General features: G+C 42.7%; 1 protein-coding gene across 4 annotated transcripts; it reads right to left on the bottom strand.

The window, feature by feature from the left end:
- Window positions 1-651: 651 nt before the first annotated feature.
- PIWIL3 (piwi like RNA-mediated gene silencing 3) lies at window positions 652-27410 on the bottom strand. 4 transcript variants are annotated; one of them, XM_086346016.1, is made up of 21 exons: window positions 27152-27410; window positions 26395-26590; window positions 24028-24136; window positions 23482-23610; window positions 22655-22869; window positions 21749-21867; window positions 20965-21045; window positions 19792-19989; window positions 17718-17829; window positions 13633-13759; window positions 13301-13418; window positions 12701-12815; window positions 11443-11624; window positions 10954-11026; window positions 6504-6704; window positions 6269-6372; window positions 5256-5326; window positions 4669-4822; window positions 3743-3871; window positions 2743-2896; window positions 652-2070 (listed from the first exon to the last, which is right to left on the bottom strand). In XM_086346016.1, the coding sequence occupies exons 2-21, from the start codon at window positions 26551-26553 to the stop codon at window positions 1954-1956; spliced, it is 2667 nt and encodes an 888-aa protein (XP_086202142.1). In that variant the 5' UTR covers window positions 26554-26590; window positions 27152-27410; the 3' UTR covers window positions 652-1953. The 4 variants fall into 4 exon arrangements, with proteins under 4 accessions (XP_086202142.1, XP_086202144.1, XP_086202145.1 ...); XM_086346018.1 differs by having other exon boundaries at window positions 23482-23607; window positions 27152-27289; XM_086346019.1 differs by lacking the exons at window positions 22655-22869; window positions 23482-23610; window positions 27152-27410.
- Window positions 27411-27637: the final 227 nt, after the last annotated feature.

The raw sequence follows: 27637 nt of genomic DNA on the forward strand, positions 1-27637 counted from the left end.
AGATTATATATTGTTATTGCTACTTACAGCTTCCCAGGTACAGAATTTGCCCTGCAGGAGGCGCAAGAAACACAGGTTCAATCCCTGGGTTGGGAAGCTCCCCTGGAGGAGGAAATAGCAACCCACTCCAGTATTTTTGCCTGGAGAATCCTATGAACAGAGAAGCCTGTTGGGCTACAGTCCATGGATCTCAAAGAGTTGAACACAGCTAAGCATACACACACACTGCTACTTAAGCCAAATTCATTCCTAAAAGACCTTTAATTGGCCTGCCCAACACCTACTCAGTAACATGAAACTTAGGTAGTACTGTGATATATTGGAGAAATAAGCCTTTGGAATAATACAGCTTTCCCCTAGAAATATTTGATACCCAGTTTCTTTCATCTGATTTTATACGGCAACCCACTCCAGTGTTCTTGCCTGGAGAATCCCAGGAACGGCGGAGCCTGGTGGGCTGCCATTTATGGGGTCGCACAGAGTCAGACATGACTGAAGTGACTTAGCAGCAGCAGCAGTAGGCTAATAAAATCAGATAGTGTCCTGGTCACAATATTTCTATTAATCTTAGAAAAGCAACAATTTTTTTCTAATCAGTAGATTAAGAAGCCTAAGACCAGCATATATTTTTAATAACAAGATTGAATTCAATGATTTTAACATGAATACCTTTATTGAGTCACATTTTAAGTGTATGAGTCTAGAAATTATAGTGTTACAAATAAATGATATTTGTATTGCATTTATAGGAAACATTCAGAAAGTTATTACTTTGTATTTGTTCCTTCCAAGTGATTTCTGTAGATCTCTAGAAACCTGCTACCATAAATGTATTATCATAAATCAAATTCTAGTTTTAGAAGAGAATATGTTATCTTTAATCATGGAGACCATATCCTATATTTATCATTATTGGCAATATAGCTAGGTAGGACATTACCTGGACTGCAGTATATTTAAATAACTTGTTTTCATTTTCGTATAAGACAGTTTCAAACCTAAACGAATAACCTATAATCAAAGCAATTATATTATCTTTAAGCATATCCTTTTGGATATATTCAAAGCCAGTGTATTCTCCCTAACCACCCCACCTCAAAAAAAAAAAAATACCACTCCATTTAGAAGTATAGGAAAATAAAAGTTTCACTTACTGTCTCTTAAGTATATTTAAAGGTAGGTTTGAGTGGAGAGAGAAAAAAATGTCTGCTTTCAGGAAAAACATGACAACTTTAAACAGCTTATCTTCTGATGATGGTACAGCTATCACAATAATGTCACATTTAGAACATGCAGAAGAGAATGAATTAAACAAATGCTAACAAAGCCCTTAATTTACCTTCTTTGTGGGAAAATGACAAAATGTTATGTTCCTGAGCTTCCAACTTTTAAATCCATACTACAGCTCCACCAGAAAAAAAAAAAATTGATTCTTACATGGGTACAAAGAATAAACTGTTTCACATATAGGCTATTTCTTCCTTACAAAATATGAAACACAAATTCCCATTTAATTTTGCCACTGTTAAATCTTTGCTGTCCTTAAGGAAAAGGTTGTTTCAAAAATAGGTATGATTTTTCCAAGTAGAATTTACTTGTTCATAGACTTATTCTTCATGTGATTAATTCCCAACCTTTACAATTATAGCAGCTTTACTTGGAGTAGAGGTTTCAGGCACATTGAATCATAAAGTGTTTGTAGCAGATTTGAGAGGTAAATTGTGAGTCAAAAACTTCATTGTCAGTTCTCCCACCTGGAGAAGAGAAGCCTCATGTTTAAGTTAGTGATCCTATTGAAAATAGCTTAACATCTCTGAAGCTCGTCCATGTCAAGAACGGTTTTAAATTCTGATCATACATCTGGAAAAAATATTTCAGATGTACAGATGCAAAATGAGAAGATAAATGTATAAATTATGCTTTTCAGCATCCCATTGTGCTTTCTTCTGTAGGTTAAAGGTAAAAGAGAGATTTTGACAGAGATTCGTGTGGTTGTTGATGAAGACTCTGGCCCACCAAGTAAGCCAGTTTATGGGCATAATGGCAAGGAGCAGGAACTCGGATGATACCCTTTAGGAGAAAGAAAAAAACCATTTTTTTTAACCTTTATGTTTACTTCCCCTAAGTTTCCATTTATTATAGATAGCCAAGTTTCAAAAGGTAGATTCAATTTTGTACAGTTTCACAGATGTGAAGGAAAATCAGTATCAAAAAATACCACAGCCACTCTGGAAAACAGTATGGAGGTTCCTTAAAACCAAAAATAGAGTTAGCATATGATCCAGCAATCCCACCCCTGGGTGCAGATCCAGGAAAGAAGAAAGTTTTAACTCAGAAACATGCATGCACCCCAGCAGCACTCTTCATAAGAGCCAAGGCACAGAAGCAACCTAAGTGTGTGCCAAGAGAGGAATGGACAAAGTCGTGGTATGTTTCTCCGATAGAAAACTCACTCAGCCGTAAAGAACGAAATGATGGCATTTGTGGCAACGTGGATGAACCTAGAGATTATCATGCTACCTGAAGTAAGTCAGAAACAAGTATTATACTGCATCACTTATATGTAGAATCTAAAAAAGCAGGGTACAAATTAACTTATTTACCTAGCAGAAATGGACTCGCAGACACAGAAAACAAATCCATGGTGACCAAAGGAGAAAGGGCAGGGGAGAGGGATAAATTAGGAGTCTGAGATTAACAGATACACACTACCAAACTGAAGAAGAAAAAAAAAAAACTTACCGAAAAATTGTAGTACATGTGGCAGAGTCTGTAAGTGAGACCCTGGACTGCATCCGGGCTCAAGTACAGCGTGTCATGGATGACGTTATAGTGAGTAGGAGTAACAGTCCCAGTACCTTCCCGCACAGACTGACTCACAATGAAAAAATCATACCTAGAATTATAGAACGTGTCAGCCTCACGCTTATTTTAGGAGAGAAATGATGTAGCAAACCTGGTCTCTGAAGTAACATTAATTTATAGAAGTCCATTCTACCAAGCTTCCTTTATATTTAGAAGCCTAACTGTTGAGTGATGACTTGCTAAAGAGCACATCTCCAAATGACAGGGAAATCATTGACAGGATTAATAACACTCATGGGATTTAAACTCAAAAGCATATGTGCTGATGCCTAGAGGCTTCAAAATAGCACATTAGACGTGGTCAGAGGTAATGTGCTTCAGGGAAAAATAGAAGTATCTGTCTTTCAAGTCACCAGAATAGATTCAAACGCCCTAAATTATGTAAGCGGTAAGGTTAACCAGTTTACTGTCCGTGTTGAATGTTTATATCACCTTATGTTATGCTTCACGTTTATCTTATTCTCCACTGGCTTTGTTTTCTTCAGTCCTTTCCTGCCTTCTACTAGAAGAATCAGTGTTTCTGCCTTTCTTCAAATTGTGTTCGTTTCTCCCTATTGGTATGAATGTCCTGTTTATTTCTTGCTGTGTGTTTTGCATAACTTTCTTATTTGCATAATTTCTTGAGAAGTTCAAAGTGAACCAGAAGTTCTAACATTTCTACCTAACACCTGAGTCATCTTAGAATGATCGGTATATTTGTTTGGTTTTTAAATTCTGAGAAACAAAACGAAGACAAAAAAAGTTACCATCTAACACGCAACTCATTTTTAACCCTCTTTAGGCCAATTCTTCCTTTCTCATCCAAATCATTCAAACCTTGAAAAATTCTTACTATTTAAATAAAAGGGAACCTTTAAAATAAAGAAAGGTGGCTTACCATTCTGTCCTAGTCACCTTTAGGTCAATAACTGTTCCTGGAGATGGATTGTTAAGTCTCCCTCCATCCTTTTCAATAAAAAATCTGGTATTTATTCGTTTCTTCACCACGATGAAAGTTAGTCTGACCCTTAAAAGATTATGATCACTTGTCACTACTTGCTGTGTGTTATCTCAGAAGCATTCAGAATGTCAAAAACAGCCCAGACTTAGGAGCCATTAAGGGGAGCCTGCAGATGGGAAATGGCAACCCACTCCAGTATTCTTGCCTGGAGAATCCCAGGGACAGAGGAGCCTAGTGGGCTGCTGTCTATGGGGTCGCACAGAGTTGGACACGACTGAAGCGACTTAGCAGCAGCAGACGGCAGGCAGCTTTCTGCCCACCCGTTTTACTGTCTTAGCTCCACTAGCCTGATTCAGGCAGTATAGGAGGTCTCAACTCATAGCCACTCAGATCCTAGGGGAAGGGTCATTTCCTCCCGAGGTCAGAATTATTTGTACTGTCTATGCTGGCCACCAGGCTTCACTGACAAGCAGATGAGGCCAGAGAAGAGAACTGTGAGAAAGCCCCAGCCCTGGGATGTACAGAACTCCAGGATCGAGAAGCTGGATAAGTACAAAGTACGGACAGGCTGTATTCATGGATGCTAAAAATACCAGAGGTTAACTAACCCTCCTCCATCCAGGTTTGGCAGGAGATTAGATAAAGAGAAAGATTCATGGGTTCCCATGTGGGAAAACCACCTGCTATTCAGGGCTTCTAGGAGAAAGGTATGTTCTCTCCCCAGCCACCCACTGAAGGCTGCTGTGTCCAGCTCTCCAATTCACAAACCACAATGGTTACAGATACTCCTCCCCACCCCCTGCCCGCCCCCAAACTAAAATGCAAGACTTATAAAGTCTGCACTTCATGATGTATATACCTACTTTTGTCCTCTGTAAGAGTTCTCTAAGTAGGACTCCATCTGTTTTACTTCTTGATCTATGAGCGCTTGAAGCTGTCCGTCTCCCACTCCATCTCGATACACAATGATAGAACGTGGCGGAGATGAATTTTGTTCAGACCAGAGCTTCAGGGCAGCTGAAAGGAAGTCAGAAACACATATAAATGAACCATGACTTTTAGAATAAAGTGGCCACTATTTCTGACAACTTCTGGATTCTTCTGTCAATATGGTGGCGGCTTTCAGGACACTGCTAAAGTCCTCCGTCTAGTCCAGACTCAACAAGAGTATGGACATTTTGAGCCAGACAGTTCTTTGTGAAGGTCAGAGGCAGAAAGTATTGCCGTCTCATGCATGGTAAGACATTTGACAGCCTCCCCAAACCTCTATCCACTAGACTAGATGCCAATAGCACCTCTGTCCCCCTGTGAAAACCAAAAGTGTCTTCACTCATTGCCAGATGTCCCTGGGCTGGGAGTTGGGGGAGGAGGGGGATGCGGGGGGAGGGACTGGGCACAAAATCTCCACCCAGTACAGACTCAGGCCCTCCAACCTCCACCAGACACTGACTATACAAGCAGGTTGTCAGCCCCTTGACAAGCTCCTGCCCTGACTCCTGGATGATACACTGAGAGAACCACCTGTTTGGAGAAAAACAAACCATTAGTTTGGAAAACAAGATTAATTCAGAATCAAAATAATGAAGTTAATCTACGCATGCCCCCCCCACCCCTCGGCAAATTCACTGTCAGTAGCTGAGGATCCAACTAAAGATCCGTGTGTTCATGCCCCTGCAGTGATCCCAGTATTGGTCTCTTTCCATATCTTAGACATTTTGTAACATTTTGAATGCATACAAACAGTAAAATAGAATGGAAACAGCCATTAACATTAGCTACAAATTATACATGCTTTGAATACATATGGCTCCTACTGTTGAATTCCACCAGGTACAAACCCTGGGTTTTCCGCAGACTCCTCCTCATATTTCATAGGTCAGGAGTCATCCTTATGAATCGATTAAACAGCAGTTCATCCGTATGAATCTGCTTGGAGGGAACAGTTTTCTTCAAAACAGCAATAGATACTGTAACCAGTGCTCAGCGTATCAAGGACAATCACCGATTTGCCTCGCATGTCTAACCCTACCACACTCTTGTTCACTTCAGTCTTGGGATGGCCTGATAAACGGTCATGACTTATGTTTGTCTCGTCATCTGAATGTGCACTCGGTGGATGGGGTGAGGCATTCTGGCTCTACATTTTCACTGCCTTCTCAGGATTTACACGTAGCAAATGCTTGTAAGGCCCCGAGAGCCCTGCCACCACCACCATCTGACCCACAGGACAGCCCGTGGTCACGTGGGCATTGTCTTAAGCGGCCACATTTGTCGCAGTTGTCATGCAGCAAAAGAGAATGGCCAGAAGCTTCCACACAGAATGTTTTGGGAGCCTAACTTTGCCAGAAGGTCAGGAAAGCACATTGCTAAGAACAACCTGTCCATGGATCTTGCCGGCAACGTGCATGAGGGCCGCCTCTGTCATCTGGTCTCCCCACTAAACACTCCCAAAGATTAACTCACCGCGTCAGGTCTGGATCGATGCTTGCCACAAATCCCGCGACTGACTTCCGTCGACGTTCAATATCGTGGAAACAATCGATACCGATGAACATTGCGTTCTGCAACTTAAGTTTTAAACAGGATAGAATATTGAGTTAGAACAGAACACAAAGCAAATTTACAATTTAAATAGGACCTTAACAAATTCTGCCAAAGATGGATGAAAGCAAGAGAAGCCAACAGAATCCCCACGTACTCCTATGTCCACCTTCCAGAGGGCACCTCCCAGCTTGCAGTTCATCTGCAGAGCAATTTTTGTAGCGATGGTCACTGGCGTCTTAGGTCTATCCAAGGTCCGTTTCAACACGCACTGGCTTGGAATTGGGTAATTGATGCACAGGTATCTTTTTATGCCATCGTAAATTTCCTTGTTGTCAGTGGGCAGCAGGCAAAGGACCTTGAAAGGAAGCAAACGTGAAACTCCCCAAGATGCGAGAACACGATGACGTGGGAAATGGATGCTGTGTCGAGGAACGTAGCGTCGGATCACTGACAAAGTAGAGCCTGTTTAAACAGATACCTGAGTCCATGAGCGTGAAGGGTCTAGAATCACACTTCATTCAACAATTGTTAGTGTGAACGTATGGAAGAGACAGGCTGTGAGGTATTATTTGGAAATACGCATCAGTCCCTTAAACCTGCCAGACGCTTCTATGCTGGTCATTTGATTTCCAGGAGTTTATCAAGAAGTCGACACAGTGGGTTAAGAACATGGACTGAACTAAAGCATCATCAGGACAGTCACCATTGATGGATGATCACTATGTGTGGGGCACTCACCAAGCATTTTACTTGATTTGGTTACTTATCTCAACAGTCTACTTAGAAATATTATCCCCATTTTACCCTCCCCCCAATACCAGCAAACAAATTCGGGGAGTTGTTATGGAAATTGCCTGATTTACAAGGTTCCAAACTTTCGCCAGGACCTTCAATAGGATACTAAGCAGTTAGGAAGAGAGGTTCTTGCTTGACTTGTTTCTGACTAATGGGAAAAAGTCATCAATATATTCTTTTCAACATAATGATACTTATAGAAGTTTTTGGCAGACATTATCAGATTAGGGCAATTCTTTTCTCATTGTAGATTTAGCAAGTTTTTCTTTTTCAATGAAAGGGTGAAGTAAAAGTGGCTCAGTCCTGTCTGACTCTTTGCAACCCATGGATTGTACAGTCCAGTTCTCCAGGCCAGAATACTGGACTGGGTAGCCTTTCCCTTTGCCAGGGGACCTTCCAAACCCAAGGATTGAACCCAGGTCTCCCACATTGCAGGCGGATTGTTTACCAGCTGAGCCACAGGGCTCATGAAAGGGTATGTATGAGATTTTATTAAAGGAATTACCTGCGTAATCCATTTAATCAAGAGAAATATTAACCATACTATAATTCTCCATACTAACCAGTTCATTTTTAGGAAAGATATAAGATGTCAAGGTCGTAAAACCCAAAGACAGATTAAAGATACTTCCCAGATTAAAAGAAGACTAAAAGAGCCTGTCAGGTGCCTCAGGGGACCCTGGATGAACAAAAGAATTTATTTGGCCATAAAAGGGGATGAAGGTGGAATTTGAATTAGGTGTGTAGATCAGATAAATGGCTGAGGAAAAACACATACACACACGTTTGTGTGCCTGTGTGCTTATCCATTCAGTTGTGTCTGACTCTTGGCAACCCCATGGACTATAGCCCACCAGGCTCCTTTGTCCATGGGATTTCCCAGACAAGAATCCTGGGGTGGGTTGCCATTTCCTCCTCCAGGGGATCTTCCCGACCCAGGGACTGAATGCACGTCGTCTTCATCTCCTGCGCTGGCAGGTGGATGAGCCACCTGGGAACCCATGTGCACACCTGCAGCTGCTGTGAACAGCGACACACAGGTGTATATACACATATAGTAATGTGTAATGAAGAGGAAAGAATGGTCATACGTGGGTAGACATAGAGGGCTTCCCAGGTGGCACTACTGGGAAAGAGCCTGCCTGCCAATGCAGGAGACGTTAGAGATGCAGGTTGAATCCCCAGGGAGGGAAGATCCCCTGCAGGAAGGCACGGAAATCCACTCCTGTCTTCTTGCCAGGAGAACCCCCAGGGACAGAGGAGCCTGGTGGGCTACAGTCCATGGGGTCACAAAGAGTCGGACACGACTGAAGAGACTGAGCACAGCACAACACAGGTAGGTATAGAGAGGGAAAAAGAATGTTTATAGAAATGTGACAAAATTTACTGATTGGGAAACCTGAATGATGGTTGTAAAGAGAGTTGTACTTTCCTATAAGTCTGAAAATATGAAAAGCAAAAAGGTTTTAAAATCTCACGAAAATAGTGGAGCTTTTACACTGGATTGATGTGTACTCATTTTTAAAACAGAAAAATTATAAAAGATCCTCTATTTAAAACAATGGGCACTGTGTTCACAGTTGGCATTTTTACTGCCAATATTGGATTTTGAGGAATAGGTAGTATTATGTATTAATATAAGCTGGTTATTTTATTCTTTTTGCCTTAAATTATTAACTCAATAGATTTCTTTTCCTTCCTAGTTTAAAAAAATCTGTAGTTTAAATGTGCTTTTATTTCCTGTATATCTGTCATACTCCTCCAACTCACACGTTTATAGTAATTAATTTATTATTCAAACACTTATGCTTCCTCATCATGACCTGTTTAAAATAGTGATCTATAATCTTTTGTCTGCACACGCCATAAGGAAAATATTCCCGAACTATGTGAGTACTTATGAACTCTTCTAGTATTACCACCAATTCACTTTAACATTTGGGAAGTTAACATTTAATTTTAGATATAAATATGTGGCTTGATGTCTTCCTATCACATTCAGTGGATTACTTTAAACAGACTGGTTCTGGCCCCCCACCCACCCAATGCCACACAGACTTTGAAATTTGTGAGCCACATGGCTTCACCCCTGCTTATACACATGAATTCCCCTTTGTTATGGGTCTAGGGAGACTTCTGCTGCTGCTACTGCTGCTAAGTCGCTTCAGTCGTATCCGACTCTGTGCGACCCCATAGACGGCAGCCCACTAGGCTCCTCTGTCCCTGGGATTCTCCAGGCAAGAACACTGGAGTGGGTTGCCATTTCCTTCTCCAATGCATGAAAGTGAAAAGGGAAAGTGAAGTCACTCAGTCGTGTCCGACTCTTAGCAACCCCATGGACTGCAGCCTACCAGGCTCCTCCGTCCATGGGATTTTCCAGGCAAGAGTACTGGAGTGGGGTGCCATTATGCCTAAAGATATTTTGCACATAATTTCCAGTTGCTGTTTCATCAGTCATTCCAGTTGTTTGGAGTGTATATGATTATGGGCATGTTCTCCCCACCATCTGAAACAAAAAATACCTTAAAATGTTTAAGGGGCACCTTGAATAAGAGATATTGTTCCAAAAAGCAAAGCCAGGATAAATGGGTAAAAGTGGGACACGTTCCCATTGAAGATACAGATACACTTTCTTAAAAGACATGCCCACAATTAGAAAGGCAGTCTTTCACTTTCCAGGCAGATGCTCAGTGGACAAAGTCATGTCATGAGTTGGGATGCAGACCCACCACCATGGCCTCTTCAATGCCATTCTAACATGTGAGTCTTTGCTGAGTCCCACCAGAGGCTTCCCTGCCCTAGCTAAGCATTTAAGGTTTAAGGCTACAACACCAGAGAAGAATTAAGCATGGTGTTCAATCACAGTGACAGGAAGCAAGCACACAAGACTTAAGAACGGGATTTCCAAAGTAAGACATTTCATTTGAGTATGATAATGGCTCACAGAAAGTAGCCATCATGCATGTGTGCTAAGTTGCTTCAGTTGTGTCCGACTCTGTGACTCTGTGGAATGTAGCTCTGTCCATGGGGTTCTCCAGCAAGAATATAGTAGGTTGCTATTTCCTACTCAAGGGGATCTTCCCGCTCCAGGGATCGAACCCGAGCCTCTTATATCTCCAGCATTAGCAGGCACATTCTTTACCGCTAGCATGGTGGCTCACAGAAGGTAGCATTCAGCGTAGCCTAAAAGGTTCCCTGGTAGAAGCTAAAAGGAGAGAGAAGGCTAGGCTCTATGGATAAGCCAATAAGAGGAATATTCTGGTTTTGTGATCAAGAAACAAAAGATCCCTTTTAGGAGCATTTTGGATGATGAAGGAAGAATGTGAGATGAGTTTGAACAAGGCACCCAAAGAAGGAAGGAAAAAGAAGTAACTTTAGTAATTTAGGTACAACACTTTTGACAGCTTGGTCTAAGACATCGGATGGGGAAAAGGAAAAATCCCAAGAGAAATACCAGACAAAAGAAAGGACACTGGAAGAGACCAGATCACAGACTTTGCAGGTTACAGCTGGAGAGAGAAATAGTACACACGTGACTACCATAATCCATACTACCTAATATTTTTACGGTGTTTTTCAGTTTGAGACTTAAAAATTCTAAGTCCTCAAGCCTGAAAGAATGAGCATAACACAGTGATATTAGGTAGTAGCTAAAACCCCAAAGTCTGTATTGAGCTACATTACAGGGGTAAATTTCTATTTTTTGGCTGATTTGGGAAACCAATGGCAACATCTCAATTCAAAGATATTAATACATTCAAATGCAGCTCACTCACTAAGGAGGGGGCACACATCACATAGACACTTACCATCTGTGTTTTTTGTGAAGCATGTTTTTCTAAGGTTCTTATGTAAGATTGGACTGTATCAGCGGCTTCAAGCCTAGAAAATAAGTATTTCATATTTCAAAAATAATGAAGAGTGCTACATGTAACAAGATTTTATACAGCAATGAAACATGATACAAAACAAGATAAGCATTTCAGTTGAAAGTTTTTAAGACAAAACCAAGTTCCATTTTTTGGAAATACGGCTGGAAACTAGTTTTTACCATCTCCCCCCTCCACCCCATCCACTTGCTAATTCTCATGTCTTCAAGATGAAGCCCAATAGCCAGAAATCTACAGATCCCAAGAGTCTGATTTAATACATGCAGGCTGGAGTAGACTTTACTTTTTTGTTCACATACATTTTAGAGTTTGGGTAACAAGTCAGAGTCCTACAGTTTCAGAAGTCTTTCCACGTTCAGATTGCCAGCAACCAGTTTTGAAATCATAAATAATTTCTGCTCTACTTACAGTTTTGCATTTCTCACAGTTATGCCCATTTTGGGTGTCACTCTCTGTAGATTCTGCTGCAAGGTCAGGGCTGTTTCATAATTTCCCTTAGTATAGACTATTAGCCAATGATCCAGTGACATCGCTCTAAGTAATGGTGCCTCCCTTGTGTTTTTTGACCAGTCTGCTTTATGGTTGTCAAACTGGAAGAGAATTCCAAGCCATGGTATAAAATTCATTAAAAAAGAAAAACTGACACCATCTAAGACCCTTTCCATTGTAAATGCTGTGGTATTTCCTATGAAACATTATCATTTTAAACTTCAGTCATGATAAGTTTATTATAACTAATATAAAATCTGACATGCTTTCAAACATGTTTGCTAAAAACGTAATCGCCCCCCGCCCTGCTTCCCCCAACCCCATAAGACAGAGTTATAAGAACTTGGACAGAGTTCAAGTTTTAAACGTGAAATTCTCATTCATTAGTTGATCCTTGAAAGCTCCAAAACATTATATTCTAAAAAACGTCCATTAATATCAAGAAATCAACAAGCCACTTGCTTTCTGCTGCCATTATGATGTGTTTTCAAAATGCTGAAGGATAAGAACAGGTAACACCAGACTGCATGAGACAAATATTCAAACTGCATGGATTGGGGCTTCCCTGGTGGTCCAATGGTTAAGAGTCTCTGCTCCCAATGCCAGGGGCTCAGGTTCGATTCCAGGTCAGGGAACTAGATTTTTCATGCTGCAACTAAGATCCAGTACAGCCAAATAAAAAATTTTTAAGTGTATGGATCTATGAAATCACAAACAACTGAGATGAGATTACTGGGAGCATTAAACATTGACTTAAAAAAGCAATCTCAAGGAAATCTTTGTCCATTGTAGACTTCAGCAGCTGATCTAATGTATTAGCTATTTTTCAAGATATAGGTTAGTAACACTGGAGTTCTACCATGAGCAATTCTGGGTTATTTTGATTTTAGATATTTGACTTTTAAGGATATTGTGACTCTCTAAGGATACATTTGATAGATTATTGTGCCACAAGAGAATGTACACAATACTATTAATAACAAAGATATAATATATAACACATATGAGTTTACTATATGCCAAGCATGTTACATGCATTTTTATCGAATGCTGACTTGTCCTCTCATAGAGAAAGGACAGGTAGTCTGGAAAGAGTTATTGACACGACCAAGTTAGTCCCTCTTTGGGTTGTTAGTAATCTGACCCAATTCTGACATGACAATTATGAAGCTCTTACCATCCTTCTTCCTTGGTGAATTCTTACATCTTGCAGAGTTCTTCCAGAAAAGGACAAAAACCCCTCCTCGAGTTCCAAATTCCAGTCTCGAAGCTCCTTCTGCACAGTATTATTTCTGAAAGAAAAGACATTTCCACATGACCAAACCCAAGAAAATAAGCAAAGATAATTATCCATTTGCAAAACACAAGTCAGTGTTGCTCTCATCTAAAGATCCTCATTGCCTGTCCTTTGTGTCAAGATGCCGCCAATAAACTCCCTAAACTCTGCAACAGTCCTGTCTTTGTTCTCACATTTGTGCGGGCACTTAGAATCTATTTCAGTCTCACCCTCACAATGACAGAAAAAAATAGTTGCCCTTCCCTCCCCCGTCTCCTCCCACATATAATTTTCTTCCCCATCATCACTGTTTAATTGAAGAAATCTGAGATGCCAAGTGACCCACACAGGTCTTTACTTCATACTCCCACACAGAAAAGTAGCACTTACTCCACACGGCTTGTGGGATCTTAGTTCTCCAACCAGGGGTTGAACCTGCGTCCTCAGCAGTGAAAGCAGAGTCCTAACCACTGGATCGCCATGGAATTCCCAAGCACTTACTTTCTTAAAGCATCCATAAATGTGAGCAGTTTATGCTGCCTTCTATCAGGATCCATCCTCGTGTGGGTGGACAAGTCTCTCATCATTCTGTAGTCTTTACGCATGTCATCCGTTAAGCCTTTAAAAAAAAAAAAAATCTGAACGATAACATGCTGAACGAGCAAGAATAGATTTGTATTAGAAGAGACTTAACTATTGTGTCCGGAAGGAGGAGGAAATCAGAGAGAACACAGGTCTGGGTCATGTGGAATCTTATTAAAAAGGCTGTAAAGTAATATTGGTGACTTTAAAGAAAGGGTGTCTTTTACGAAGATGGGATAAATCCGCAGTACCTGTCAGGTGGCACAGCTCAGGAACCAGCATGATAGGCTGATGAGGTGTGTCCTGTCGGCTCTTTTTCCATTTGCCTTTGGTGATCAAAAGTGGTTGATTTAAGGTAGTGACCACTGTACCATACCGCTGTTGAACAGAAGAACGAACACTGGCATGACCGTTAGCAAAACCTCAGTAATGTCACGTAAATAGGTGCAAAGGTATATTTTCAGGTCACAATTGGAGGCCCAGAGGTGTGGTGATACAGTTTCCCCAAGTTCAAGAAAGCACCAAAAATATTCTAAATGTTCTCTTGATTTGATGTCCCAGGGATCACTGATGGCCAAGGACAGCAGGACACCCACCAAACAATGGAATCATCGTGCTACCCTTTTTGGTGAGAGGCTCTTGGAGTATGTATTTCTCACCACAGTCATGCCTTGAAACTTTCTAAAACACACTGAGAACTTTTAAGAGGATCCTAACAGGGAACAAAAAAGCCCTGGCCACTTTTTAGAGTGGCAGTTATACATCTATTCCCAGAATTCCTCCTTGTTTATTAGCCCTAAATCCTTAGCCCTGCTTCCAGTAAGGAAGTTCAGTTCAGTTCAGTAGCTCAGTTGTGTCCGACTCTTTGCGACCCCATGAATCGCAACACTCCAGGCCTCCTTGTCCATCACCAGCTCCCAGAGTTCACTCAAACTCAAGTCCATCGAGTCAGAGATGCTATCCAGCCATCTCATCCTCTGTCATCCCCTTCTCCTCCTGCCCCCAATCCCTCCCAGCATCAGAGTCTTTTCCAATGAGTCAACTCTTTGCATGAGGTGGCCAAAGTACTGGAGTTTCAGCTTCAGCATCAGTCCTTCCAATGAACACCCAGAACTGATCTTCTTTAGAATGGACTGGTTGGCTCTCCTTGCAGTCCAAGGGACTCTCAAGAGTCTTCTCCAACACCACAGTTCAAAAGCATCAATTCTTTGGCACTCAGCTTTCTTCACAGTCCAACTCTCACATCCATACATGACCACAGGAAAAACCATAGCCTTGACTAGATGAACCTTTGTTGGCAAAGTAATGTCTCTGCTTTTGAATATGCTATCTAGGTTGGTCATAACTTTCCTTCCAAGGAGTAAGCGTCTTTTAATTTCATGGCCAGTAAGGAAAGGCATCTTCTAAGACATCACATACAGAAGTTCCTATCCTGAAGGCAGAAAATTCTTGTACAACAGGGTGCCTGTATTCCCAACCCAAAGTGGAGGTTCTTCATAGATTTTGTTCTTAAGCTGCTTGTTAGCAAGGTCCTCATCAGTAATGAGTTAGCCACATGAATTGTGGTACCATCTGGCATTTAAAGGCTTCCTTGGTAGCTCAGTTGGTAAAGCATCCACCTGCAATGCAGGAGACCCCAGTTCGATCCTGGGTCGGAAAGATCCGCTGGAGAAGGGATAGGCTACCCACTCCAGTGTTCTTGGGCTTCCCTTGTGGCTCAGCTGGTACAGAATCTGCCTGCAGTGCAGGAGACCTGGGTTTGATCCCTGCGTTGGGAAGATCCCCTGGAGAAGGGAAAGGCTACCCACTCCAGTATTCTGGCCTGGAGAATTCCATAGACTGTATAGTCCATGGGGTTGCAAAGAGTCGGACACAACCAAGCGACTTTCACTTTCACTCACTGGCGTTTAAGCTTCTGGGAACTTCAAAAGGAGCTTGTTTCCAAAATGAAAACTCCAGGCTGTACACCCTGTGACTCCAAACTTATCAACAGGCCCAGAGAGCATGCTTTAATTTGGCAGAGAAATGATATTGAGCTCACCACATCTGTGCATGGAAGAGAACTGTTCATTGAGTTAGGTTCAGGCTATAGGACTGAATTTTCACAAGTATGACTGGAAGTAGCGCGTCAGCCTACAACTTTCAGCCTAAGGGACCTAAGAGCCAGTAAGCTGCTTCTAGCTCTCTTCTAACATCCAAACCTTGGAGTCCACTTGTTAAGATGGTAGAGCCACAAAGTGGTAACAGATGGGATCTCCGAGCCTTTAAGAGCCAGAAGTATTCAAGCCAGAAGCAAACCTTTTAAAATGAACTCAGTGATATTTCAGTTTGCAACTCCATCAGTGCCTATCTTATCCCAGAACAGTCTCCAAACCAGCTCCTCCCACAGAGTCCCCCATTTCAGTCAATAATGCCACCCTCCACTCACTTCCTCAGATAAAGCCCAAAGGGTTACGTTTCGGTCATCCCTTTCCACCGCTTATCACATCCAAGCCTTCACTATGTCCTCTCCATACTTCTCCCACCGTACTCCAGACCAAGCACCATGTAAGTTAACTGACTTAATAACCTTCTCACGGGCTTCTCTTCCTCCATTTTTACCCCCACGCAGCCCATTCTCTTGGAGAAGGCAATGGCACCCCACTCCGGTACTCTTGCCTGGAAAATCCCATGGACAGAGGAGCCTGGTAGGCTGCAGTCCATGGGGTCACGAAGAGTTGGACACGACTGAGTGACTTCACTTTCACTGTTCACTTTCATGCATTGGAGAAGGAAATGGCAACCCACTCCAGCGTTCTTGCCTGGAGAATCCCAGGGACAGGGGAGCCTAGTGGGCTGCCGTCTATGGGGTTGCACAGAGTTGGACACGACTGAAGTGACTTAGCAGCAGCAGCAGCCCATTCTCTGTACATTAGACGAGATATCTTACAAATATCTGCATACGTTGACTGGACGATAACATCCAGGTTCTCTCGAGAACACTGCACCCTTGTTTGGGCTCTGGATACACCATGCCCATCCTGAAAATAGTGTCTTTATACCATCTCTTTTCCTTCATCCACACCCAGCTTGCTCCTTGCTGACATTAGGTATCAGCTTCTCCGAGGAGTTTTTGAAGAATATGCAAACCAAGTAGCCACCAGACGCTCTCCACAATGCCACCCAATTTTAATTGTCTCCATATCCCTTGTAACTATTAGAATAGTTTTCTTCTTTCATCACCTCTCTGTCTGAGAATGCAAGTCCCTTGAGAGTGAGAACTCAATTGTCTTACTAATATATACCCAAGATATATAATAGGCATTCACTAAATGCTTTAGGGATCAAAATGAACAAGCAATAAGTGTGAAACACAAATGAGGATGTCATAATAACCAACCCTTGAAGGGACGTCAGAGGGCTATGTACATACAAATTCCAAGTACCTTTGGGTCCCAGTATAATACAGGCTCTTTAAGTGTCAATTTATAACTTTTAAAAAATCATCCATTTATAAATTCTTTCCATTTGTCACATGTATCTACCATGCCTTTAATTATCTTTCTTTTATGAGCCAAAACTAGAAAACCAACCTCACCAACTGGCCTCAGTTTATGTCTTTGTGAGCACTTAAATTAAAAATAGAGGAACCCATGAATTAAGAGAGTTAACACATAACAGGCAGATAATCATTTCAGATTGCAGTTGGTCATTCTTTTTGGACCAAGTCGTGTAGGGCTGAAGCTCCTCCGTAACGTTCTCATTTCTGAAGTTCTACTATATTTTATTTTCTACCTAACAGCTCATCTACGTATTTAAAACCACCACAGCCACATCTAAAACTGACCGGGAGGGCCATCTTGGAGCCATTCTAATTATGTGACTTTACCCAAAGACAAGGCACTGGAATACATGGATAATTGCTATGAGCCAAGCTACAAAGACCCAAAGGGAGCAAGCTTATACACAAATATATACAAATGTACATCTAAATCGGAGAAGGCAATGGCACCCCACTCCAGTATCCTGCCTGGAAAATCCCATGGACGGAGGAGCCTGGTAGGCTGCGGTCCATGGGGTCACTGAGGGTCGGACATGACTGAGCGACTTCACTTTCACTTTTCACTTTCATGCATTGGAGAAGGAAATGGCAACCCACCCCAGTGTTCTTGCCTGGAGAATCCCAGGGTCGGGGGAGCCTGGTGGGCTGCCATCTCTGGGGTCACACAGAGTCGGACACGACTGAAGTGACTTAGCAGTAGCAGTAGCAGTACATCTAAATAAGACTTGAGACTTATACTTAACTATATAATAGGAAAAATTTTTAAGATGAATGCATTTAAAGAAAATTTCATACCTCCTTGTAGTAGTCTACAAAGGAGATTTCACTGCCATCTGATTTGGTAAATGTAGAGCTGGGAGACATCTCCCAAATAATATCATCCACTCTGTAGGTTCTGTTGTTATACCTGCAGAATAATCATGGAACATATGGTATTATTCCTGACTTTAGTGCATGGAACCATATAAAAAGGAAGTGGTTTAAAATCCTACTCTAATTGTAGGATATATCAGCTTTGTTAAGATTAATTCATATAACATGCAATTCACTCATGTAAGTGTGAAATCTAGTGGTTTTTAGTATATTCACAGAGTCATGCATCCATTTTAGATACATTTAGAATATTTTCATCAACCAAAGAAGAAACACCTTAACTATGAGCTTAACTATACTTTACTATAAGTTATACTTAACTCTAAGTCACCCCCTTGTTCCACCCAGACCTTAAACCACTACGAGCTTACCTCCTGCCCCTATGTGTTGGCCTACTCATCACATTTCATATAAATTGAATTATATGAGACACCCTGACTGGGTTTCTTCAGGGTTCAGTCACACTGCAGCATGTATTGCTACTTCCTTCCTTTTTACTGACAAATAATATACCCTTGTATAGACATACCACACTTGTGTTTATCCATTTACCAGGTGATGAACATTTGGGTCGTTTACACTCAGTCTGTTGTGAATAGTGGTGTGGTAGATATTCATATACCAATTTTGGTGGACATGGTTTTATTTCTACTCTAGGACTAGAACTGCTGGGTCATATGGTAATGCTATATTTCACATACTGAGGAAATGACAGGCTCTTCAGCGAGGCCATACCAAGTGCATGATGGTTGGTTCCAATTCTTCCACATCCTTGCCAACACTTGTTAACATCTTTCTTTTTCAATTTTAGCTAACCTAGTTAGACAGGAAGTAGCATTTCATTGTGGTTTGAATTTGCATTTCCCTGATAGCTAATGATGCTGAGCATCTTTTCACGTGATTATTGGCCATTTGTATATTCTAGGTGGAGAAATGTCTATTCAGACTCTTTGCTCATTTTTTAAAGTCAAGTTTCTTTCAATATTGAGTTGTAAATATTCTTTACGCTTCTAGACACAAATTGTTTACCACATAGATTTGCAGATATTTCCCCCATTCTGCCAGCTGTCTGTTCACCTTCATGACAGTGTTCTTTAAGGACATTTTGTATTTGGTTAAGTCCAATTTGGGTGTTTTTTTTTTGGCATCACTTGTGCTTTTGGTGACTTTTCTAATTAGGTTTTTGCATAACTCAAATCATTTACTCATGTTTTCTTTTAAAGTTTTTATTTAGGTCTATTTTGAGTTAATTTTTTAGTAAATTTGAATTGATTTTGTATATCCTATGATGAAGAGGCAGGTAAATATACAGCTACCCCAGCAACAGGTGTTGAAAAGAAGACTATTCTTTCCTTGACTGAATTGTCCCCATACCCTTGTCAAAAAGTCAACTGACTTTAATAGTGAGGGTTAAACGCATGGATTCCTTATTCTGTTTCACTAACATTTATGTCTATCCTTACACCAGCATCACACTGTCTTGATTACTGTAGCTTCATAATAAGGTTTGAAATTAGGAAGTACGGTCTTCCAGCTCTGGTCTTCTTAAGATTGGTTTTAAACTTACTTAGTCAAAATGTCCTCTTATCAACTTAAGATTTCTGGTGTAGAGGGAGATTAAAAACAAAAACTTCCTTCAAATGGAAATTTGCTAGACTATAATTGAGCACAAATTTTTAAAAATAGCTATAGACAAAGAGAAAGGAAAATAAATTTGGAAGAAGCATACACACCCTCATGTGCAATAAGGATTCAGAGCCAACGACCGAATTAACAGGAGGACATGCAGGGACTGCACAGTATTACAATTGACTTCTTACGTTCTTACATACTTCTATGCTGTGTAACTCGGTGAGAAAAAGTATCTAACGATTCTTACCATTTTCATGCTATTTCTGCTTCTGAATGTCAACATTTAATCATTTTAAAATCCTAGGAACATCTCTAATGAAAAAAAGTAAAAGTGATGGCATAGGTTTTCAAAAAGCAGACTTACTTTGTAAGAACAGATGACCCAACTAATTTTCTAAGAATTTTCTCTTTGGCATCTTCTCCTCTGGCTTTTTCACGAGTGTGTGATATTAAGTCATAAGCAGTTTCCATTCGGAGCAGTTTGTGGCTCACATCAGCACAGAGAGTAAGACCAGTTTCATACGGAAGAATAGAAGTAACATAGCCAGGCCATATTTCCAACCTGCAAACAAGTTAGGTGTGGGTGTCAAGATCCCAGCTCTGGACATAAAGCCAAGCGGTAGGGGACCTAAACTCGCCGTCTAAAATGCACACTGTTGCTGTCAGTTTTAGTCTCTTATTTTTAATAATCACTGATCTTTTGAAGGACTTTCAAATACAGACTTTTACCAGATGTGCTAGTTAGAAGTAATACGTCTTTGTTAAATCATTTTTATTACCACTTGCAGCCTTAAACTATTATATATAGGTCCATGGGGTCGTGAAGAGTCGGACATGACTGAGTGACTTCACTTTCCGTTTTCACTTTCATGCACTGGAGAAGGCAATGGCACCCCACTCCAGTACTCTTGCCTGGAAAATCCCATGGACGGAGGAGCCTGGTAGGCTGCAGTCCATGGGGTCGCTACGAGTCGGATACGACTGAGTGACTTCACTTTCACTTTTCACTTTCATGCACTGGAGAAGGAAATGGCAACCCACTCCAGTGTTCTTGCCTGGAGAATCCCAGGGACGGCGGAGCCTGGTGGGCTGCCGTCTATGGGGTCGCAGAGAGTCAGACACGACTGAAGCGACTTAGCAGCAGCAGCATACTCATGTGAGAATACATACGATTATAATATGTAAATTATACACACATATACCAATAAGTAATAGATGCACATAGAGGCAAGTGTTGGATTGACTGTAATTTCAGAGAAATTATCCAAGTTTCAGATGATTGATTTCCTAAAGTTTATACAATAACTGACCATCTTAAAAGTTTATGCTTATCATGCTAGGAGTTTTTAGGGTAAATAAATTTTTAAGTTTAAATTATAAATTCAGGTGTAACTTAGTTGTTCACAGTCATTGGAGAGTATTTAAAAGATCACTTGGAAATCATACACCAGTTCAGATGAGCAACTTTCTCAAAAGTTTCTATGATTAGGTCTACAGAATGTGGAACTTTGCACTTCATAGATCACTTCATACATACCTATACTCGTTGAACTCAGTCTTCTTATTTTTATTGTAATAGTTGCGACCAATTTGGTTCAAATCCATCTTCTCCAACATTCTAGAAATGGAAGAATAGGCTTTGTTGAAAGTGCAGTGAATATTAGTAAGCATTCGTTAACACACGTAAGACTTGGAAGCGTAGCTTTTGCTGAAAGTGAAGTATCAGTAAGCCTTTGTTAACACACGTAAGGGTGCATTAGAGAGGGAAACGACCTGTCCGTGGTTTTCTTTATACTAACAACATAAAACTTAATAACAAGTAAGTTATTAATACATTACTGAGGTGAATCCTGAAGTTAATTTAACCTCAAATTTTCTCTTTCGTAATATAAAACAGTATAACATGGAAAGGCCATCAGCATGTCCTTCATTCCTAGAAATGAATCGAAACATCTTTTGTAGTCTATGTGTTCCAAGTTTTGACTAATTGTTCATTATAGTGAGTCTAGAACAGAAAACAAGTATGTTTTCTCTAGAAAGAAATAAGCAGGGATATGCATAGTTGATGTCTATTACTTCTTCTAGATAGGTCCCCGAAAGGGAAAGTGGAGGTGGGCGGGAAGTGGAATATTGAAGAAACCCATGGCATTTGCACATGCCTTGCTAAACCTGCAGTGTCATTTCATCTCGAAGATCCTTCACCCTCTCAGAATGTGGGACTTGTCAAGAACTCAAAATGCTAGAAGCAACTGGCTGTGTGCAGCGTCGCTGACACAGAGTAGTGTGCGTCAACTGAATCCGAAGGAAACACGCTTACATACTTTCTAAAGAGAATGTTGTAATAGCGGAGGCAGTCTGGAGAAGTGGTCTGGAGTTCTCTGGAGAGCTCAAAGGTTATCTTCACAGGTTCATTTTTCAACTTGCTGACCACTTCCTTTTTCTGAGAGGAAGAAAAAAAAAAAAATTCCTTTAGTTCTTCCAAGGAAACTAAGCTCCACCATGTGACAGATCAAATTGTCACTTGGCTGCCCAGCACAGCACAAGTGCAAGGATCAGTCTCTCCCACAGATAGGCAGACGCAGGCAAAAAGTGGGATGGGCAAGACCAAAGAGAAGAGTCAGAATTAAATGTTCAAGTCAAAACTTTCATTTAAGCAAGTTCCTATGAATTAGTTGACCCTTTACCGGAGAAGTTTATAGGACAAAACAGTAAATTCTTCTCCTAATGGTTTTTTTTTTTTTTTCCTGCTTAAAAAAAAGAGGAGGGAACAAGGAATTTTAAAAATTGTTGTTGTTGCTGTTCAGTTGCTCAGTTTTATCTGACTCTTTTGCGAGCCCACGGACTCCAGCCCTCGAGGGCTCCTCTGTCGATGGGGTTTCCCAGGAAAGAATACTGGAGTGGGTTGCCATTATCCAGCTTCAGTATCAACATTTGAAACATACTGTGCCATCAGAAAAGGTAAAAGTTTTATTTTACCTTTATATCAAATAAACTCAGTTTAAGCAGTAAGATAAGACACTAGAGCGTGTCAGTGAAAATTAAACATGGTACGTGGGTTAGTTACAAGTCCTGTGGGCAAGGAGTGTTTAGGATTTCTCCACAAACTGTTTGCGCAGGAATGGTGAGAGTTTGGCTATTCTAGAGTGAAAAATGGGAAAGAAGAACAATGTAGAATACTACTACAGATGTAGCAGAAGAATGTAGGAAGACGTAGAATACTACTTAACCGTTTCCCCTAGCGAGTGAGGTAACAGCAAAGAGTTTCCATCGTATATACAACGGTTTCCCAGTAACTTCTCAAGTTCAGAGAGTAAAGCTTCCCGTTTGCGTCCATCCTCTATGTCTGGCGTGTAGATGACGTTGTACTTGTATAAATGCCTCTGAGAGCAAGACTTGAGCCGGACATGATTCGAAAATAGCATTACCGGGCTACCTTGCGTGCCTGGGAAAATGGAATCACGTGGCAGTCATGAGATAGTCCGGCTGATCAGACCCCAAACAGATGATCTGGACACCACGATACTGAGAGCCAGAGTTAGATCCAACAAGGGAGGTGGTCAGCAAAAGACATAAGCAGTTATATATCCCTGGCATCCAGAATCCCTCACATGAGTTTAGGTAAGTCCTTATGCAAGCCCACACTTAAGAAGTTCAAGGACAGAGGTATTTAAATACAGGTATTTAACAGATATATTTCATTATGTAACAGAAATATGAAAAGAAAACCTCTGCAGCACAAATGTCCCAAAAGCTGGGGATTGGGGGAGGGGAGCCACTATATGTAATAATGTTTATTTTTTGGGGGGGTGCAGTTTATTAATCAGTATGTCTCAGCACAACCAAAGAACTGGGTCATTCTATCTTAGTGTCTATAAAAGGAAGAGAGGAAAATGAGTACCTCCAGGACTCTAAAGTAAGTCTTAATTTCTGCAAAAGTGAATGTTATTATAAAATGTAAGAAGGTGAGAGGGTACCTCCACTTAAAATGACGGTATAAAAGCATCATAGACACTTAAACAACTCCATAACATTGTATTGTTAATCGCCAGCATACCCTTCGTCGACTCTCTAACGTGGACCAAATTCTGCCGAGTATTTACCACAAAGTCTCGATAATCTCTACCAACATCCCTCTTCTTCCTCAGCAAGGATTCCTGTGATTCAGATGCCGGTTTAAGTTCTTCTATGTACAAACAAGCGTAACAGTTGTTAATTTACACAAAAAGGGAAATGTAACTAGAAAGGACAATATTATACCCCAGCTACTAAGATTTTTTTGAGGTAGAAAAGATAGCAAAGGAACCAAACATTACTTAGCAATGGGTCACCAGAAAAGAGGGCTTCCCTGGTGGCGCAGTGGTAAAGAATCCACCTGCCAATGCAGGAGACCCAGGTTCGATCCCTGGGTCAGGAAGATTCCCTGGAGAAGGAAATGGCAACCTGGTCTAATATTCTTGCCTGGAGGATCCCATGGAGAGAGGGGCCTGGTGGGTTATAGTTCATGGGATCACAAAGAGTCAGACATGACTGAGCGACTAACCCCGTCATGTACTAAACATTCTCTGCCCTTCACCGAATCTTTCTTCCTCCCTCTTTTTACCTGAAGGCTGAGACGTTGCTTCTGCTCCTGCTGGTGGTCCAGCCTCAGCCACGTGTCTAACACCTGTCAATGACTGGAGTCTAGGCTGGATTTGACGAGGCTGCTGAGCCTGCATGTTTTGGGGAGATAGAGTAATGTTATCCATATGTTCAACTATCATCCAAAAGCTGTCATATGCCTGCCATGTACCATAATGCATGTACCAGGGCATAAAGCAAAGGAACATCCTTGAAAAGCTCATATTCCAGTGACAGAAAATAAACCAACAATTAACTTACAAAGCATGACTATGATAATTGCTGGGGAAATTAAAAAAAAGTAGGAGGAAGCCAAGTATGAAAAATCCTGGAAAGGTGGGGTGTGAAGGAGGCTGGTTGCCTTGACTCATGGGGGACAGAGCCTCAGCGAGAAGTTGACCCTGCAACAAAGACTCGGAGGCAGCGAGTTAACAGACTACACAAACCTCAGGTGGAAGAAAGAGCAAACCTCCTAAGGAAGAAAAGCTCAGGGAAGAGCGAGACGAACTGGGGAAGGAGAAGCAGGAGGACTCAGAGGGGCAGTGGAAGGGCGGCCAACTGAAGGGATTCGCCTCCGACTCTGAGGAGACAGGAGCCCTTACAGGGCGTGGGCTGAACGTGAACCCAAGATATCTGGTTCGATGCTGGGAACAGGCTGAGGGTGAGACCAGGGCAAAAGCAAGATGAGTTAGGAGGCCATTCGTGGGGTCCAGCCAGGGACGCTGGTGGGGTAGAAATAGAGAGGGGGTGAGAAATTATCAAAGACTGGATTTTTTTTTTGCAAGTCCAGAGGGGACGGCAGTACTTCCTGGTGGTTTCTGTGAAGGGTTTGAGGTCAAGAGAGGACACATCGAAGGTTTCGGCCTCGACAACCGGAAGAAGGGGATTTCACCAAGTGAAGTAGTTAGGGATAGTCTGGGAGGGCAAATCAAGAATGTGAGACATCCACGGGGATGTTCCTTTGTGTAGGAGAAGGGTCTGGCTGGAGACATAAACATGGGAACCTGTCCACTTGCCAGATCACACTTACAGCCATGATACGGATAAGATGACCAAGGGTGTGAGCGCACGGATCACAGAGAAGAGGCCCAAGGATTAGGTCCTGGGCATTTCAACAGCACGGGAGGAGAACCCAGCCAAGGGAAGCTTACAGCAGTGGCTAATGAAGTCAGCAGAGAGCCAAGGGTGTGCAGTGACAGGACCACCACACGAGAAGGAGATGGCCAAGGAGAGAAGAGGGCTCGACGGCTCCAAGTATGAGCCATAGGCAAGACCGCGGAGGACTGACCTGGAGAAGTGACAAAGTAGAGGATACTAGGAAGGCCTGACCAGAGCCTTTTCAGCAGAGGGATGGGGAGACCCCTGGCTGGAGCAAAGAGACAAGGCGGAAATAAGGGCTGGTGTTCGGAGTAGACACCAGACTTCTCTGATGAGAAGAGAAAGAAAGTTAACTATGGGGAAAGCAGAACCCAGGAGAGGATTGTTGGTGGGAGTCAGCTCAGCCGGCTGTAGGCAGATGGGAATGACCTAGGACTCAGGAGATAAGAAAGAGAGATTCAGGGGATGGAGAGTTGGCTAAGGGACCTCAGGCAGGAGCAGAGCCCGTGCCCTGGGGTCTCGGGTAAGGGGCCAAGGCCAGGATGCGGAGATTCAGTGAAGACAGCGCTGAAGTTCTGCTTGGGTGCTGTATTTGTCTTAGTGACATAGAAGCTGATGTTGGAGGCTGAAAATGAAGACGGAGGAGGAGCCAGAGGAGGGACAGAGCAGGCAGCAGGGGGAGAGGATAGGGGATCAACAGTCCTGGAGGAGAAAGAATGGGACTACTGGGGTCATGGGACTGCTGGGCCAGCCCCAGATTCAATCAGAGGTTGTAAAAGCCAGACCCACCCCGCCTCTCCTCAGCACACAAAGAGGACAGGGGATAAGAGAAGACCGAAATGCCTCGGAACAGCAGGGATACCAAGTTTTAAACAAAACAGGAAATTCTGTCCAACTCAGTCTGTTCACACGCTTGAATAAAATCGCCCGCGTTGAGGTCACTCCCCAAAGAGGAGTCACTGGCTGAGGCCAAGGGATCTGGGTGCCTTTCCATCCACTCAGGGTTGGAAGAAAGCCTGTGTGCACCTGTGAAGATACACACGAGAAAGGGAAGCAAGCAGTGGAGACAAAGCCTACCCACACGGGCAGCCCAGCCATCGAGTCCAACTTTTCTCATGAGTTTCTGTCTGCTCTCTCTCAGCAGGAGCGAACTCCATAGCAGGAGAGGAGCTGTACGGCTGAGCCACCAATCTCCCTCTTTTCTGGAAAGGCAGCATCTTTTGCATAAAGAGAACAACGTGAGGGAGCTCACCGCTGTGCCGCGTCTCACTAAGTCAGCGAAGCTCAGTGGTGGGTCTGTCCTGGGCACTGGAGGCATTGGGTGTCCCCTTGCCGCCTCGGGCTGAGCGGGCTCCGAGGGTGGTGTATCCCGCCGTCTGCCTCGGGCGTGAACTCTGGCCCTGCCAGTCATTGCTGTCCTGAATCCGATGGCCCTGAAGGGGAGAGGCCTTTAAAGAACACAGTCATGTTAGACATCTCTGCACTGTTGCCTGGGATTTTTTTTTTTTTAACTGTAAGCATCAGGTTACTAACTACACATGATTGCCAACCACACCAACAAAAGGGATTGCTGCTAAATTAGTTAGAGGAGTGTCCCGTAATAAAAGACAGGGGACCTGGGAAGATACTCATTGGAGTTTAAGAAGATTGTTGATTGTGATTTTTTTCCTCACGTGGATTCATAAGACACTATGGTCAAAGTGCTTGCTGGGACTACTCAGGTGTGTCCTGAGATCTCACCTACGAGGCATCCCCAGAGCACAGTGAGGAGCCCAATGTCCCCTAGACTTTAACACACTCACAAACACACACACACCCTTAAACTGCTGCCACACATACACACACACACCCTTAAACTGCTACCACCCCCCCACACACACACACCCTTAAACTGCTACAACATACACATACCCAAACTGCTACCACACACACACACCCACACACACCCTTAAACCGCGACTCCACCCGTCTCCGGTCTTGGTCCTCTGGACTCGGCCCACACGGCTCACCTTCCGTCTTTCCTCCTCTGAGATTAGGAAGATCTGTGTGTGATGCGCCCACAGTTGTGTGCCCTCGGGTCCCTCTCCTCTAGCCCCACGGTGTCTGAACACCAATTTCTGCGGGGTTAGAGGTGCAGACCTCCTTTCCAAAAGAGTTATCCCTCCTCAGGACACAGTCCTGTGCCCCCAAAGCAGTCACCAAGCAGAGGTGGGACTGGAGAGAGGACAAGCCCGACTGCCTTGCGGGATGTACCTCACCGCCCCCGCCAGCAGGGCCCACCCCAATTTCAATTTCAACCCTGCTGCCCCGCCTCTTCCGGCGCCGCCTCCATCCCGGCCCAAGTGCAGCCGCCTCTGAGTCGCACCTGGCGAAGTTGAGCGATGCTCCCAGTGTTGGTGGGAGGGGTTGAGGGGCTGCTCTGCCTGCCCTCAGGCCCACCTGATCCTGCCTCTCAGCCATTCACCGATTAACCCGCCAGGTGATTTTACCAAATG

The sequence above is a fragment of the Bos grunniens genome, chromosome 17 (assembly GCF_055505025.1).
Source record: "Bos grunniens cultivar Pamir isolate PY7600 chromosome 17, Bosgru_T2T1.0, whole genome shotgun sequence".
Lineage (NCBI taxonomy): Eukaryota > Metazoa > Chordata > Mammalia > Artiodactyla > Bovidae > Bos > Bos grunniens.